This window comes from Taudactylus pleione, unplaced genomic scaffold (genome assembly GCF_031769625.1).
Source record: "Taudactylus pleione unplaced genomic scaffold, aTauple2 ptg000378l, whole genome shotgun sequence".
In the NCBI taxonomy this organism is placed as follows: Eukaryota; Metazoa; Chordata; class Amphibia; order Anura; family Myobatrachidae; genus Taudactylus; species Taudactylus pleione.
The window spans coordinates 7510138-7528796 of record NW_028284779.1 but is presented as its reverse complement, the minus strand read 5'-3'; the positions used below and the strand labels follow the sequence as shown (position 1 = coordinate 7528796).

General features: G+C 49.5%; 1 protein-coding gene across 2 annotated transcripts in view; it reads left to right on the top strand.

The window, feature by feature from the left end:
* KIF6 (kinesin family member 6) overlaps nucleotides 1-18659 on the top strand; it is a 309007-nt gene that overhangs the window by 186968 nt on the left and 103380 nt on the right. For both annotated transcript variants that reach the window (XM_088445329.1, XM_088445328.1), the window contains 2 exons: nucleotides 4066-4168; nucleotides 9222-9277. In XM_088445329.1, coding sequence (XP_088301455.1) covers nucleotides 4066-4168; nucleotides 9222-9277 — 159 coding nt within the window. The remainder of the gene's footprint in view (nucleotides 1-4065; nucleotides 4169-9221; nucleotides 9278-18659) is intronic.

Here is an 18659-nt window from a genome sequence, read left to right as displayed (position 1 = left end):
CTGAATGTGGCTGCGTTGTGAATGCAAATGGATTGCAATGGGAACGCTAAATCGCCTACACGTACGTTCTAACGCGGATGCATCATACCTCCATACTTTTTCTGTATGCAGATTGCATACTTACACTTACCCTGTGCTTGGTGCAAGAGATATGACTGAGCTAGGCGTTCCCGCGGGATGCGTTTGACATCCTTGTGATCGGTATGCCGACGCTTACATTACCAGCACCGGAATACCAACGCCGGTCAGAATCCCGGTGCCAGCATCCCGACTGCCGGGATGCCGAAGGTAAGTTGCAGGGTTGGGGGGAGGGTTAGGTTTAGGGTAAGGCACTAGGGGGAGGGTTAGGCACTAAGGGGGAGGGTTAGGGTGCGGGGAGGGGGAGATTAGGTTCAAGCACTAGAGGGGGGAGGTAAGGGTTAGGCACCAAAGAGTGAGGGTTAGGGTAGGGAGGGGGAGGTTTTGCATACCAACCTACAAGTGTCGGTATGTTAACCCTGTCAGGTTCCAGTCCCCGCGGCATACGTGTGACTCAGTATATGGTGTAATTATGGTTACATGCCAACAAGTTTATAGTTGGCGCTCAGTTGACACCCAGTAACGCCCAGTTCACAGAGAGAAACGGGCGCGATGTGTCAGACTGGGGGATATGCAAAGATGCGCATGTTTGTTGTGGCACAAGCGCAGTCTGCACGAAGATGAGGCCAGATTCGGTCTTGTGCGCCACCTTGAATCATGTCCAGTCTGTTTATTGTTCAGTTCTATATATCGCTTAGCCGCCAGTAATTAGGAATTAGGCATTGCTGGGAATTATAACAGTTGGAGAGCCACTACTTGACTACCTCTATGTAATTCAAGCTTTGTATTGTGAATTGCGCCATTATGCTTTCATATAATACAGTGAACTATTAGAGCTAATCGGAACAGGCGGCCACTTGAATGTCTTCTTACGCAGAGTGAGAACTTACTCAAAAGGTTCTCAAGAAAAGCTCTCACGACAGAAAGCCTATAGCAGACGCTGTGTGCAGAGAGACACTGAGCAGACTTCCTATTAGACTGGAGCCAAGTCACTGCAGCGCTCTCCGTTTACCTTGCTGTGTGCCAGCTACGTGTGGTGGGGTGACCCGTCCTGTTTATTTTCTCTAGGAGCACCTAGGTCCTCTAAGGTAATAGCCTACCATGAGTAATCACTAGGACTCCGCTGTGCCCTGAACAGCCGTCTCCTGGATATACAGTATATGTGTCTTTCTCTGGTATAGGAGGGATCAGCTGGCTCCAGAGAAGTCCATTTCTCCAGGTCTGCCACAATTTGGCTGGGGAGGGAGTGAGGGTTTTTTACATAAGCAGGTAATATGTGTCTCACCCAGCTCTGTGGTACTGAGGTACAGATTACTTGTACTTTTGTTTAAACAGTTTGCTTTTTGAAGTCAGAAGGGACCTCTTAAGGTGCCTACACACTTAGCAATATTTTACACGATTTGCCCGATTCCGACGCATAATGACGACAAGCCGTGTAAAATATGCCCAAATCATGTGTCCACTCATGATGCCGATGCGCGTACCCGCAGGTCGTACATCGCATCTTTAGATCTGCTGTGCTGTAGGGCAGATCTGACAATCTCAGTCATGATGCACTGGAATAGATAGGAGGCACGATAGATCGTTTGTCACATTGGACAGTTTTTAACACCTAATCGTGCCCACGACTGCCGGGGAGAGTTCAAGGGGAAATCGGACACAATGTCGGATCGTGAGCACATCGTCAAGTGTGTAGGCACCTTAAGTCGTGTGCCTACAGGGGGGAATGTCTGATACAAAAGTTTCTTTATTAAATACCTATGGCGCCTTGTACATGACATTTGGTTGAAGGAACATTTTGTGCGACCAATCCTGCATGTAGCATCCTCATTAGCAGGCAGGTGAAGGACTACCGCTGAATGGCGCAGTGTTATCTGATCATAAACCTGCTGTATAATGGATTCATCAATGTCTCCTGATCTCCTTGCCCCACGTACACTAGAACACACTCACTGGACCTCCCTTCTCAACTCCTCACCTGTCCCGGCACAACTACAAGTCTCAACCACTGCGCTATTGGCTTAAAGACAGAAAATACACATTGATTCTTGTTCTGAAAAAAATGTACAAATTTCCATATAAAAGTTCCCACCGTTTCATCCACCTCTATAGATGTGTCCATTTTTACTGTTGGTTCAGCCGCGCCAAATGGGCCAGGTCCTTTTCGCCAAGCGGCTTTTTTCACTTACAATGCGTCATATGTCTTATTCACATAACTAAAACACATTGAAGCGACAAAACTACATTGCTACCGTACACTGGGCCTGATTCAGAGGCGCGCGCAAAAAGCGAACGCTCACTCTGAATCAGGGCAGCCGCATGTTTTTTTTGTTCGGCCTCCTGGCCGCTTGCTAAGCTATGGGTGACCACCCACAGCTTTAGCGAGCGGCCAGATGATGGTCGCGTTGGTCGCGACCATCGGGCTTGTGGCGAGACCCTTGTGGTAGGGTCTCGTCCGTCGCAAGCCCCAGTGAGCTTCCGGCTCTAATAGAGCCGGAAGGTCACCACTGACATCACTCGTGATGTCAATGGGGCTGCCCCCAAACAGCAGGGAACGCTTTCGTTTGGCCAGCCAACCCCCCCCCCAGCCCGCCAACCAAACGGGGCGAGCTGTCGATCAACATCGAGAGCCGCCCCTTATGGATGCAAGCGCCGTCGCAAGCTTACTCCGGGGCTCGCGCACGCCGTGCGTGCGCACTGCCCGGCCATCGACCCCCTTGTGAACAGATCTGAATCATGCCCACTGATCCAAGGGGTGTATGACGTGTACAAATCTGTATAAAAAGGGCTCTAGAGCAAGCAGCTGCGGCTATTTCCCACGTCAGGTTCCGCTGTGCTTCATCTACGATTTTATATTCAAGCAAAATGAATTCCAAGGCGGTCAGTCACATCCCTGAGACTCTCTTAGACTGTAAGTGACTTTTCTCTGCAACTGCAAATCTGCTATGTGACTGAGGCCCCCATTTATTAATAATCGCTATTGCAACATGCGTTTATAGCACCTGGATGTATCATCCGGCACATGCAGGGACACGGGCTCCGAAAGGTGCCCGTTCCTGCGATGTCTCCGGAGAGCTGACGTTCAGCACCAGGCTGCGCATGCACAGGCACGCCTCCATCAGCTAAATATGCGCGGTGTAGCCCATAGGCTACAGCGGCTAAGTCCATTTTCAGAAGCCATTAGCTATGGGGGCCGATATCCGGAATGCATCGGATTCCGGGTGTTTGTAAATTTCCCCCATAGGTTTCTGCGGCTGCCTGCAGACATGGAGGGATCACGGGATATCGGTGATACCGGCTGAGTTCCCTCCTTTTTACGTCCAGGGGATACTAAATATTTGTGGTTAACCCCCAAAAACGGGTGTTTCGGGGGAAAATACCTGAAATATACAGTGATAGATGGGCCCCTGAGACACAATATATACAGAAAAATACGCCGCGCTACTCCTCTCGGGCCACCTCAGTCGTGTCAGCGTCACGTGGTGTATGGATACCCCCAGTAAGTGAGGACACATGTACTTCCAACATCTGCCGGCATCATAGCTGCCATTATTAGTATGCACTTTCCAGGTACACATTGCTGCTAAGCATGTAACATGCATGTATGACACGCTGCAGGGTCAGCTCTTCGTTACCAGACTCCTGGACACAGTCACAGTACAATTGTATTTTGATGAGAACTTGCACCGTGCAGAGCAGATTGTCAGTAACATGATAATGGTTCTCCACCATTCTGTATTGTGCAGCACAGTATGATCTGCCGTTGTAATGATAACTAGCTGTATCAGGCGGCTAAGCAGTGTGTGGAACTTCAAGTGCCCGCATGTGGGCTGGCAGGCCACGCTGGGACTTATAGTTCCACAACAGCTGGAGTACTGACCGTTGCCCATGCTTACTCTTTAGCTTAGCTTGTAAGTATTTTGTTTTCTCTGTATTAAATTCAGCCTGGAGTAAATGCTAATGAGCATGTAATGTGTCTGTCCGCAGGAGAAAAGATGTCTCTGGGCCGCCAAGAAGCATTTGAAATTTTCAAACGGGATTATCCGGACAGGGTCAGCATTGAAGACAACAAAGCCCTCCTTAGGCAGAGGTACGGTTCCTCCTCTGCGGGTGCTACTGTTGTGCATTGTAGCTCCAAACGAATGGCTGCAGAAGGAATGGGGAGTATCGGATACTATTTCCAAAAAAGTTTGTTTTAGTTAAGTTTCACAGTTCTGTCACAATCTATGACCAGTGTTTTATCTTTACACAAAAAGATGTACCCTATTAATTCCTGCACTTTACCTCCTCACACTGCTCTGTTCTGCTTATATTAATATACACTGATACAAGCACCTTCCTAGCAGGGAGAAGTAGAGACTGGGAAGGTCTCTCTAGATGAGCCACGCAGCAATCACACAATCTAATGAGTTATTGTAATAATGTAATAGCAATAATAGCTTTTTGTATTGCTCTTGTGCACAACAATTAGTTAGGCATCCATTCATATGCAGATTTGGTTGCATTGTATGTTTACATTACTTATTAGTAAAGAAATGGAACCCAGGGAGAGGACGTGTATGCATTGGCCGAGTACTGTAAGGGCTTGTTCTCCAAAATGCAGAACATACAGACCACAGCAAAAATGTATACGTACCTGGTACTTGGCCTGTATCTTATGGGTGCTTATATACACTGTGATATAGTCGGGGTAGGGGTCCCTCTCCTGGGGTAGATGGACACCTCCTTACACACACCAGTCCAGGGTTTTCGTGCAAGCTGGTCGGAACCAGTTTTATTGTGCAACATAAACAACAAAATAAACAAAACATAAAAATAAATCCTAGCCCGTCTGGGCACTATCTAGACAGGTTATTCCCTCTCTACAAGTGGCAGGGCCTACTGCCTTACCACAAACACTTTCAAATATCACAATGTCTCTGAACAAACCTCAGTGTCTGTTCTCCCCAGGGTATGTGAGACACTCAACCAAAACCTTAACACAGCTATATGAACCACTTGCAGGTGCAACTACTAATCAGCCTGCTCTCAGACTGAAAGGCCCAACACCTGAAATGGCCTGTGGATGGAGCCCTCCCTTCTCTTCTCACATCCACACCCCTAGGACCCATTATCCGGCTTTTACCAAAAGCCGACACTTCTGGTCTGTTTGGCATAACAGACTTTTCCTGGGGTTTTTAAAACACATATGATAGGAATCTGGGACACACATATATGCCATCCCAGACTTCTCCAGTGCTTCTATCACAACACGCTAATGATGACACTCAGCTGCCATATCTGCCTACCTTGCTGAGTGTGCCCCCTCCCCCCCTCACTAGTATTAGTGTCATTGCTGCAATTTATTTGCATCATTTATTTGATATTTGCAACCAGTCTGCAGCAAGATGAAAAATTTAAAATACCCATTTGTTTGTTCAGAGGTTGTTTTTAATTGAACTTAATCAGCACGTTTATTTTGCTTATGTCTGATGTATATGATGCTTCTTTATAGTACTATATTATAAATCAACTGCTCACTAAGAAAAGTGTTAATATGCAGCCTGAATGACCCATGGCCTGCTGATCACTGCTCAGGAATATTGTGTTTGGCCATAAAAGGGATGGCTAGGGGTGAGTGTTGTTTTCTCATGGCAGCCATGCTTAGTCAGGAGAGAACCACACAGGAAATCCGCACTATGCACTCCGGGGAAGGTACGGGTGGCAGAATGTGACTCGGCCATCCACTTACTCATGACTTCACCTTGGCCAAAATGCTTTCTGAGGTTTCCTTTTACAAAGCAGAATGTAAATCCTATTTACCTTGGACCACTTGCGGCATTTCAGGATCAGTCAATAAATAATGAAACATTTAGGGCGATTCAGAGTTCAGAGCAAATCCAACTGAAGGAAGCAAATTTGCACCTGGATGAACCATGTCGCAACGCAAGTGGCAGATGCATTTAGTTTTCTGGCGTTTTTTTTACAAGTGGCACAAAAATAATGGACACATTTTATTTTTACACTGTGATTTTGAGTTTAACTATGGTGTCCCATATGTACTTACCCGCAGATGGCTGCAAGTAGCACTCATCAAATGGACCTACACTACTTTCATTGACCAGCTGGGACTGTGCCTACACAGATCTTTTTAGAAGTGCTGGGTAACCAATTGCAGATAGATTATATTCAGCATATCCTCCATCTTTCAAACCTCCTCTTGCTCCCATTCTAATAAAACTCTGGGCTGTGGCAAGAACTACATGTGGAGAAAGGTCTAGTGAATGCAGAGCTCTTTCCCTGTAACCTCCTCCTGTGTAGAGTCTGGATGATAGGCCTCCTCTGTGTCAGTGTAAAGTTCTAGTGAGTGCAGAGCTCTTTCCACATTGTTAGTGTGCCTCCTCCTGTGCAGAGTCAGGATCTAGGCCATGTGGAGACTGGCCTCCTCTGTGTCAGTGTAAAGTTCTAGTGAGCTCTTTCCACATTGCCTCCTCCTGTGTAAAGTCTGGATCTAGGACATGTTGAGACGTGCCTCTGTGTTAGTGTAAAGGTCTAGTGAGTGCAGAGCTCATTCCCCATAACCACCTCCAGTGTAGAGTCTGGATCTAGGCCATGTGGAGACTGGCCTCCTCTGCGTTAGTGTAAAGGTCTACTGAATGCAGAGCTCTTTCCCTGTAACCTCCTCCTGTGTAGTCTGGATCTAGGGCATGTGGAGACTCACCTCCTCTGTGTCAGTGTAAAGTTCTAGAGAGTGCAGAGCTGGTCGGTGATGGCTAATCCAATCAGTATGTGAACCCATTCTGAATTAAGTAAACCGCTCACCTGAAACCCATATTAACCAGGCTTGCCAGAGTGAAGTGACACCCCTATTTATCAGCGGTGGCCAAAAGGATGTCTGTTCGTTCCTTTAGTCACTTGTCACTATGGTTGTACACTGAAGTGCTAAAAGTCATGGGTTAGATGCCTAGTATCACGTAGGACCCCCTCTAGCCCGTCGAATTGCAGCAAATCAACGTGGAATCGATTCCACAATGGATGGAAGACCTCTTGGGAGATGATGGCCCATGCTGCCTGGATAGCTTCCCACAGCTCCCTGATATGTGTAGAATCTTGGGTGCACATGTCCCATAAATGCTCGATTGGGTTCATATCGGGCGAACGTGGTGGCCACACCATTCGTGGGAACTAACCAGAATGCTCCTCGAACCAATTCTGGACAACTTGGGACTGATGACACGGTGTATTATCCTGCTGGAATATTCCATCGTTGTGGGTTAAAATGACATCCATGAAGGGATGCAGATAGTTATCAAGCAATGCAACGTAGTGGTAATTGATGTTTTCAGGCGGACCAGCGGACCCAACCCATGCTACGTGAACACACTCCACACCATTATGGAACCACCACCAGCCTGCACGGTGCCTTGTTGACAACTGGGGTCGATTGGTTTATGGGGTCTGCACCACACCTGAACCCTACTATAAGCCGTAAACAACTATAACCGTGACTCATCAGACCACGCCATATGTTGCCAGTCCTCCAGGGTCCAATTAGCGACGTCACGTCAAGTTAAATAACGCTGCACTGACCTGCTGGATATGTATCTGGTATCTCCTGCATTGACACTGGATGTGATTTGAGCCAGTGTAGTTTGTCTGTTACCATGGACAATTCTAGCAAGATGCCGCTGGTCACGATCATTAAGCACCCGTGGTCGGCCACTGTGCTGTCCACGTTGGGTGGTAATGCCTTCCATGAGGTATTACCGCTATACATGTAACACCGTAGATCGAGAAATGTTAAATGTCCCCACAACTTCGGAAATGGAATGTTCCATCCGTTAGACACGTTGCCTTGACATGAGCAGCCTAGCCAGTGTTCAGTTTCATCCAGCGAAGAGTTGGGTCTTTAGCCTGTGAGACCACTGTGATTTCTTGTGCAGAGATGACAGGCGAATGTAAATCCGTCAGAGAGCCCGCAGGGCCTTGCAGAGGAAGAGGAGGCAGCGAAGGGGTGATAAGCTGCTGGGAGCAGAAAGCGACAGTACAGGTCAGGATTAGACGAAGAGCAACGGTTACTATCTGCGATATGTGGTGACTTCTGTGATACTGTGTATTAGTTATTTGTGCCACAGACTGTACAGTAAAGTCTACTATATCTAGTGCTTTATGGGGGTAGAGGGGCAGAAGGGAGGGGAGACTTGGGGGTTGGGTGGGGTGCATGTTGGGAGATTTTACACCTTCCCCCAGTCATGGCATCATGTAAATGCACAATCTATTACATCCCAGTTACATTTGTCTGGAGGGACTTTTTTCCCAGCAGAATGTGCAAGTTTGCAGAAAGTATTATTATAGATGCCTAGTAAGGAATGTCGTTAATAATTCGTCACTCTGGGGTCTGACAATCGCACACACGGGACACATTCACATCATGCCATACGTCCTTGGGCCCAGATGTATGCAGTTAGGTAAAAGATATTTGGCACATTCTATTATCTACTCTGGTGATATTAAGTACAATATCTCCTGGACAGTGCGAGGGCGTCTCATAGGTCTCCGGTTTCTGCCTCCTCAGCGTCTCGGTAGGTAGTAGTGACTGGTCACACAGAGAGCCGCAGTGTTTATTCCTATGACTTATTCTGAAAACTAAGAATGTTTCGTGAGTCCCACTTCCAGACGCTTTCCACCTTCCTCTCTTCACTGGCTTAACCCATTCATTTATAAAACAAGAAAATAAAGGCGTCATTATATAGGGCAGATGTTTCCAAACTAGGTAATCAAGGCACGCTAACAGTCCAGGTTTAAGGATAACCATGCTTGGGCACAGGCGATTTAATTAGTACCACAGTCAATTTAATTTAACCATCTGTGCTCAACCATGGATATGCTTAAAACCTGGACTGCTAAGGTGCCTCGACAACCAAGTTTGGGAAGCACTGCCATAGGGCCTCACTCACATGTGAGAGCTGCTATATTACCCCTGCAATGTCATACACGTGTCCTGTTCTGCTGCTTTCCCCAATAGCCTGTTATAAACTCCTGCCAGATCTTTTACCAACTAATATTCATACTCACTTGCTACTGTAATTATAGCTCCTAATTAATGTACAATCATTCCGTCTAACATATGGAAGTTACTTATAATGATTCTTTTTTCTTGTTAGATTCTCTGAAGCCAAATCTCTGGGAGAAGAAGTGAATAATGTGAGGAACAGAATCAGTGAGTACACTTCACATCAATGTGTGCGATGTATGGCTCCTGGGGTGCGTAACTCGCGCCCGTCGTGTAACATGTTATACAGTCTCTCAGCTATTGGCGTTTATCTGTGGTCATCACAATACCTGAATCTGGCGTTCAGTGCTGCAGACAATTACAATAACTTGTGGCCCATACTATTAATTTTACTCTATAGGTGCAAAGATTTTATAGGTCTGCTTTTTTTTGGTGTTACTAAACCAAATTACAATACAGCGACAGGAGTTCAGGTATTGAAATTCGGTGTAACTATATTACTTACCTTGCTGTATGCTATTGTTTGCTGTTTTCAGCCATCTTAAAGGTTGATTCCATCCAAAACTTGATAAGTCATTGTCTGTGAAATTTGGTAAAATGTGTTCAAGCAGAAAATATGACTTTATCGTGTGACCATGGAATCCTGCAATTCATCAGTCACCCAGTGCATCCATAATACATAAATCAGGCTTACAAATGATTACCAAGATTGTTGGTAATTACTATTATTCCTTCAGGCTTCTATCATAGATTTAGAATTGTGTCATGTGACTATCTTGGTAACCACAGTTACATGCCATGTGATGTAGTGAGCAGAGAGGCTTTGTACACCTCTCTGAGCTCTTTCTTATCTGTATACTATACATTTCCTCTCCCTTTTGTCATCACATGACATACTGATAATCTTGCTATTTAAATTGATAGTGGGATTGTAAAAGCCTCTTTCCTGTGTGCCCACATTTATATGAAATTGCCTGAAACAAATGAAAGAAACCCTCTTCGTTCGTCTCTCTCGTTACTGAGATATTGTGGCTGTGACCTGGGCTGTGGAGAATGCTGGATATGTAAATGAGGAAGAAGCAATTGATGTTTTGTTTCCTCTGTTTTCATATCTCCCTTATGATTACACTTTCTCTATCCCAGTACCCTCAGATATAGATATATATACTCTAATACATCAGCTCTGTGTACCACCCACGGTGCTGGCTGTGCAGCATGAACCGTATTGAGCTGTTGTATATCTGTGCTATTATGTGTATTGCCATTGTTACTGCCTCTTCATTTTATGTTGTACAGTAGGGAGTACAGCCTGATGACTGTTTGGGGATTGTATTTCCATGCACTGTCTATCTGATCCACTCCAGATCTCACATGTGTAGATCAGTTCCAGGTCCTCTATGTCCTTTGTGCAAGTTTTCTTCCCTGCTATAAATTGTGTTTTTTACATTCATTAGTTTATTAAACTAGTTGCCTAACTTTGGGGAGTGCAGTGTTCTGCTGGGAATCTTGACCGCAGCATTGGCTGACTACAGGCGTTGTGTATACCCTTCATGTGTCTTCTACGCCACCCATCCACCACTTAAAGCCTAGTTACTACTGTGTATCACTAGGTACTACTGACCTGCTGAGCCTAAAGCTGCCCACACACATAGTGATATTTTACCCGATCTGGCCGATTCCGACACATGGGTACGACAGATCGTGTAAAATATGGCCAAATCCTGAGTAAATCGTGAGTCCACAGTCACGATCGCTGGTCGCACATCGCATCGTCAGATCTGCCATGCAGTAGGGCAGATCTGACAATCTAGGACCCGATGTGAAAGTCTGACTGCAGGAGAGATCTTATGAAGATTTGACACCAAATTGTGTGCAGATCGTGTGCAGAGCTGCCGGGGAGAGTTTTAAGGGAAATCGTACACAAATCATACACATCGGCTGATCGTGTGCAGATCGCTGTGTGTGTGGGCACCTTAATGCATGTCCCTCTAAGGACTGTTTCTAGGGGTAACCAGAATCAGGAGCCATGTGACGTGAGGGGTAATCTAATAAGGGTGGAGAGAGGAATAAGCCAACTCTCAGTACTTGTAGTAGCTGAGAACAGAATGACCAGGCCTGGTTTGGGGAATACTGATAGACCTGTGTTCATGACCAGCGGCCTTGAGAATTGTATGTGCGACTACAGTATGAGCAACCACTGAAGCACTAATAACACATGTAATATCGAGTACAATAAATGCATAGAGGAGCTTACTAAATGTCCTGTGGCTGATTTTGAATTGGACAGACCTTGGTTTACAGATGCAAACGGCGGGTTTAGGAACAAGGTGCGTGCGCAGATGCAAAATTACGCCATTCTGCATATTCGTGCTATTCTTGGTCGTATGGAACGGGGGCAGATCTGTCTTCCCATGGAATCGAGCATTTTGGGGCGGCAATAATGCGAGCGCACAGAACCGCACTGTCTTGTGGGAGTGTCATGGGTGTGTCTAATGCTCAGAGCGATTTTAAGCCGTGTGCACAGGCATAGGGACACCTGTTTCTGTCGGATCTCTTACACCTAGCGAGGGGCTGGTGGAAGTGCTGATACTAATGATGGCGGTTGCGGCGGCCGGTGTAAAATCAATGGGTGACACTGGTTTCCATTTGCAGATGCTCACATTAGCAAAAAGCAGTGGATCATCCTCCTGCGGCTGCCTGCAACTACAGCTGCTTTCTGTATGACTCATAATCAGCCCCACTGGGTCTTCCAAACACATGCTAGGTGGGCCGAAACGGGGGGGGGGGGTGTGAACCAATTATCCATGCTTGCTAGAGGGGCTCTGGTCAGCTGCTAAGCAGGACATTGTCTTTCTGTACAGCGGTGAGGAGGAGGGGACGTGTGTGCACTCAGAGGAGGAAGTCTGCCCCCATAGGTGCCTGCTGCTGTGGGTGGAGCTATGTGACCTAACGTCCCCTCCTTCCGCCGTCCTGTGGGTGCAGCAGCAACTCAGTGGGATAAACGTCCCCTTTGCGGCCGTCACAGCCCCCTATATGGCCACCGTCGTTCCCCCTGCTGCCCCGCACATACTAGTTTTTTGTTTTTTTAAGAGGGGTTGTGGCCACACCTCCCCAGATTGACCACGCCCCCACTCACTATGGGGCCCGTGGACCCCTGAACACGTGTCAGTGTGCATTAGTGCCAGTCCTTGTAAGATATAAACCCCTGTGTCATTGTCAATGACTATACATTACCCCCAAAGTGCACCCATTCTGATTAGTTCCTGAGATTTTTTATTAATAAATGTTATATTTTGATTGTTATTTAACAGACTGCAGTATCCCATGGAGTTATTCTGCAACTTATTTACTAAATACACTATCTGATTGTTCCATCCGATTTCATTGTCAGTGTATATAATAGTGGTTCTTCTCTTTTATTATATACAAGGGTCGTCACAGGCACTGATTAATCCCAATTTCTACTTCAGGGTCCATAGGGGTCCACAGGGTGACCTTGGGGGTATAGCTGGATCCTGGATCCTCGGGCACCACGGAGTTAAAGCTTTCAGCTGCTCCCAAGATGCACTTGGGTCCAACCTCCCCTATACCCCGCCCCCGAGCCACAGGCACCTCAGTTTAAGATGGTGCCCGGCCGGAGTCGGGTCACCCTGCGGGGGGGGCTGCAGGAGCAGCCCCCTAAAGCTTTTTATTTTAACTTAGTTAAATTTTTTTACTATAGTTTTTTTTTTTCTCCAGAGCGGCAGCGATGGGCTGTCTGTACAGACGCCCACGCTGCCGCTCCTTCTCCCTGCTGGCGCCGCGACGCCAGCACTGAACTGGGGATCGCGGCGGGGGAAGCCAGAGTCTGTACTAGCCGGACTCTGGCTTCCCCCGGGACTGCTGCCGGAAGACGCCGGGGAGATTAAGGTAAGCCGCGCACCGCTGATTAGCGGCGGTGCGCGGGTTCCTTGTAAATGCAGTCCCATGCCCCTGGTCTAGGGGACAGACCGGGGGCGCTAGCGGTGGCGGCGGGCCCCTCCTCCAGCGGAGACATACCCCGCCAGACCACTAGACCACCAGGGTATTATGCGGCAAGCGGGATGCCGGCAACCCGGGGGTTAAATATGCTAGCCAGGGGAGGAAGCCTTCCCTGTATAGCGGCTCCTCCCCTCAGCTCAGCGCGCCTTTCAGCACGGAGTCTGGCGTCGCTGAGCTGCAGCTACTCGGCCACTCCTCCTCTTAGGTCTTCAGCAGCCATTTTCTTTAAGTGGCAGCGCAGATACTCTCAGGGAGCACGCGGACCGGTCCCCCTGTGTACCTCTCCCCCGACAAGGACAGTGTACACAGCACTATAGCCCTCCCAGACACTGAATCTGGGAGGTTGATTGTAGTGGAAAGGTGCAGTGAGTATATCTTCCTGCATGGTATGTGACTTTTGCTAGTGCTGCCTGTCTGTGTCTTTTTTCTACTTACTGTCAGCCTATACCTATCCCTTTCCTTCTCTTACAAGCCCTACAGGTGTGCGGGGGAAGGGTGTTTCTACAGACCTCACCTATATAAATCACGTATTTGTGAGGTCCATCACATACAGTTGTGTGCTACACAGTACCATATTGTGGGCTGTTGTTCAGCACACTGGTGAGTGCGCACGTTTTCTTCCTAAGTCATGTCTGAGGAGGAGATTGAGCACTCCGGGGCTCCGGTATTGTTCTCCTGCAGGCGCTGTTCTGCAGGAGTGGATAGGGAGGATTTGTCACAGGACGGCCTGTGCGGACGGTGCCAGGCGCTCCCTGGTATGTCTAAACTTCCCATGTCGCAGGAGCCACCATGGGCGATGTTTTCCCAGGTGCTGGGGTCCATCGCGGACCGTCTGTCGGTCCAACTGTCGCCCCTACTAGGGCGTTGCCCCTGCCTGCCATCCCCCATTCCCCGGGTGTCCCACAATTATTACAGACTCCCCCGGGGTATCAGCCTGTTGGTCCCTATGCGGGGTTGCCAATGTATATTCAGTCCACCCCTGTGGCACAGCAGGCTGTGGTGCCGTTTCAGGCTTCTGTGGCAGCTCCTCCACCCTGGGTGGATGCGCTTTCCCACACTGTCCAAGATTTGGCGGCAGCATCTTCTGCTTTTCAGCCGATGTTGCGCAGTGACGTGCCCTCCAGGGCATCTAAACGCTCAGTCATGGCGCAGGCTGCGCATCTTTCGGATTCTGAGGGGTCTCGGATGATGGTGAGGTGCAGGATGACTCAGCCTCAGATGCCTCAGTCCAGGAGGTAGACACTAAGTCTTCCATCAATGTGCGGGCTCTGGTTAAGGCGGTGCGGGCCATTCTTCTGATTGAGGATGAGGCACCCGCTCCCAAGTCGAGGTATCCTAGTTTTAAAAAAGCTAAGGTTACTTCTGCAGCGTTCCCCTTGTCTGATCAGTTGACTGATCACATGGCGGTGGCCTGGCAGACACCCAGTAAGCGTTTCCTGCCACAGAAACGCTTGGCGTCCAATTATCCATTCCCGGAGGCGCATTGTAAGAAATGGGAAACTCCGCCTGCAGTCGATTCCCATGTAACACGCCTCATCAGGAGTGCTACTTTGCCATTGCCGTCTATATCCTCGCTGAAGGATCCTATGGACAGGAAGGTGGAGACTTGTCTAAAGTCTATTTATTCTCTCTCAGGGGCTGTAGCCCGGCCGTCCATGGCCATCTCCTGGGTGGCCAAGGCCATTGAGGGGTGGGCCAACGCCTTGGAGGACACGTTTACGGATGAAGCTCCGGATGTCCAGAGGGCGCTGTTAGGACAGATGAGAGATGCCGCCTCCTACATTGGAGAAGCATCGTTGGATGCTAGCCTGTTGACCTCTAGGGTTTCGGCGGCAGCAGTGTCTGCTCGTAGATCCTTGTGGTTGCGGTCTTGGAGAGCAGACGCGGATTCAAAGAAAGGCTTGGAGGCCTTACCTTTTAATGGAGAATTACTATTTGGTCCGGACCTGGACAAAATAGTAGATACCCTGGCAAAATCCAAGTCCGCCTTCCTCCCTTCAGCTACTACACCTGCTAAGGTCCGGAGCTCGGCCCTTCGTTCCTTTCGGGTTCAGGGCAAGGCAAAGGGTCAGTCCTTCCCGAGGCAGTCCGCACCCAAGACCGCCTCAAAGCCAAAGAAGCAAGCCTGGAGTGTTAGGCGCCCTTCTTCCAAGCAAGAAGATAAGCCTTCTGCGTGATGGGACGGGCCTCCCTCTGGGGGACCCCAGAGTGGGAGGCCGACTTCTTCAATTCACCCAGTGCTGGCACAATTTCACCACGGATGCCTGGGTGCGAGAAGTGGTCTCCCAGGGGTACGCCCTGTCTTTTCGGCACAGGCCGCCTGGCCAGTTTTTTTGCACAAGTCCTTCTCAGGACAAAACCAAGGCCTTGCAGGTTCAGGAAGCCATAGAGGCCTTGCTGACGGCGGGGGTCATTATACCCGTGCCACAGTCTCAACGTGGGATGGGGTATTACTCTATGCTGTTTCTGGTGCAGAAACCCAATGGCTCTCATCGCCCCATCCTCAATTTGAAGTCCCTGAACAGGTTTCTCAGGGTTCCCAAATTCAGGATGGAAACTTTGCGTTCCATCATTCTGGCGATGGAACCAGGGGACTATATGGTCTCCCTGGATATCCAGGACGCCTACCTCCATGTGCCTATAGCAACATCGCACCAACGGTTTCTGCGGTTTGCTATTCTCCACAACCACTACCAATTCAGGGCTCTACACTTTGGTCTCTCCACGGCACCAAGGGTATTTACCAAGGTGATGGCGGTCATGGCGGCTCATCTTCGGAGCCAGGGAATACGGTTGCTACCGTATCTAGACGACCTCCTCTTGCTGGCAAGCTCCCCGGAGGTACTGATCCAGCATCTCCACCTGACGGTCGCTTGTCTACAGGCGCACAGCTGGTTGATCAACTGGAAGAAGTCCTCCCTCATCCCATCACAGCGGATGGTTCATTTGGGGGCCCTGCTGGACTCTCGTCAGCAATGGATTTTTCTGACTCCAGAGAAGGTCTCCTCCTTACAGCTGCGGATTCACAGTTGTCTGAGTAGTGGCAGAGTGTCGGTGCACTCAGCGATGAGAGTTTTGGGGTCCATGGTGTCGGCATTCGACATGGTGGAGTTTGCCCAGTTCCATTCCAGGCCCCTGCAGGGGCTGATTCTTTCGGAATGGAACGGATTGCCACACAGGATCCGCTCTCAGATGCTGGTGTTGTCCTCGGAGGTGCGTCTGTCCCTAGCCTGGTGGCTGCAGACGGCTCATCTCCTAGAGGGGCGCCCCTTTTGGATCCCGGAATGGGTTCTGCTCACGACAGATGCCAGTCTCCGGGGTTGGGGGGCGGTGACAGGCTCCTTGTCACTTCAGGGTCGTTGGTCGGCGGAGGAAGCGCTTCTTCCCATCAACATCCTGGAACTGCGGGCAGTTTACAGAACCCTGCCGTTGTCCGGCACCGCTCTTCACGGAAGGGCCGTTCAGGTGCAGTCAGACAACGCCACCACAGTGGCGTACATCAATCACCAGGGAGGGACTCGCAGTCGAGCTGCGATGTCGGAGGTGTCCCGCGTCCTGGCTTGGGCGGAGCGCTATCTTCCAGCTCTCTCGGCAGTTTTCATCCCAGGAGTCCTCAATTGGGAGGCAGACTTCCTCAGCCGTTACGACGTGCATCCCGGGGAATGGTCGCTTCATCCAGAGGTATTCCAACTACTCGTGGACAAGTGGGGGCTGCCAGAGCTGGACCTGATGGCGTCCCGTCACAATCACAAGCTGCCTGTGTACAGGTCAAGGACAAGGGACGCAGGCGCAAGTCTGATAGACGCGCTGTCGGTGAAATGGCTGTTTCAACTGGCTTACTTGTTCCCTCCGATATCTCTGCTGCCTCGGGTCCTGCGCAAGTTCAAACAGGACGGAGGCACACTGATCCTGGTGGCCCCAGCGTGGCCCAGAAGGCCGTGGTACTCCGATCTGCGGAGCCTGTCCATCGACGCTCCGTACCTTCTACCTCAACGGCGGGACCTGTTGTCTCAGGGGCCCTGTCTTCACCCGGATCTGGGTCGACTATCTTTGACGGCGTGGCTCTTGAGACAGCCGTCCTGAGGTCTCGGGGCTTTTCTAGCTCCGTTATTACCACCATACTGAGGGCGCGCAAGCCTGCTTCCGCGAGGATCTATCACAGAGTGTGGCACACTTTCTTTCAGTGGTGCGAGGCCAGAAACTATGATCCCCAGGTGTTCCGGGTTTCGCGTATTCTGGCTTTCCTTCAGTCGGGTTTGGAGTTAGGATTACGTCTTTCTTCGCTGAAGGTGCACGTGTCTGCTCTGTCGGTGTGGTTCCAGCGCAGGATCGCTGCTATGCCGGACGTACACACCTTTTTCCAGGGAGTTTTGAGAATCCAGCCTCCCTTTGTGCCACCTGTGGCCCCGTGGGATTTGGCGGTGGTTTTTCGGGCCTTGCAGGGTCCGCCTTTTGAGCCCTTGGAGTCAGTGGAGCTCAAGTGGCTAACTTTTAAAACTGTTTTCCTCTTGGCAATTGCTTCTGCCAGGAGGGTTTCAGATTTGGGGGCGCTTTCTTGTCGTCCCCCTTTTCTGATTTTTCATCAGGACAGAGTGGTGCTTCGCACTCGTCCTGAGTTCCTGCCTAAGGTGGTTTCCAGGTTCCACATTAATCAGGAAATTGTTGTACCAGCCTTTCAGTCGCCTGATCTTTCGGCTGGGGAGGCTTTCTTAGACGTTGTCCGTGCACTCCAGGTTTATGTGGGCCGGACTAGTTCTGTGAGGAAGTCGGATTCTTTGTTTATCCTCTTTGGTTTTCACAAGAGGGGTTGGCCTACCAACAAACAGACTCTAGCCCGTTGGCTTCGTTCTGTTACTATTGAGGCTTATATGCAGGAGGGTTTACCTGTTCCAGCCTCTGTTAAGGCTCATTCCACTCGGTCTGTGGGCCCTTCTTGGGCTGCTAGCCGTGGCGCCTCTGCTGTTCAGCTCTGTAAGGCGGCCACCTGGTCTTCCATTCAGACCTTTTTGAGGTTCTATGCGTTTGACACCTTTGCCTCTCAGGATGCATCCTTTTGGCGCCGGGTTCTCCTATCAGCACAGGAGCGTCCACGCCCTTAGTTGGACTGCTTTGGGACATCCCCAAGGTCACCCTGTGGACCCCTATGGACCCTGAAGTAGAAAACAAGAGATATGGTAAGAACTTACCTTTGTTATCTCTGTTTCTACGAAGTCCATAGGGTCCACAGGGCACCCGCCCTGACGCACCTGGCTTCATATGGGCTCTGTGACTGGTCACCAGTTTTCCGTCTCCCATTTCTGTGAGTATGGTTCTTGTGTGTTCCAGTCTTCCTTCTCTCTGTTTCGTCTCCTCCTCCGGCCTGGGCTGCTTACCAACTGAGGTGCCTGTGGCTCGGGGGCGGGGTATAGGGGAGGTTGGACCCAAGTGCATCCTGGGAGCAGCTGAAAGCTTTAACTCCGTGGTGCCCGAGGATCCAGGATCCAGCTATACCCCCAAGGTCACCCTGTGGACCCTATGGACTTCGTAGAAACAGAGATAACAAAGGTAAGTTCTTACCATATCTCTTGTT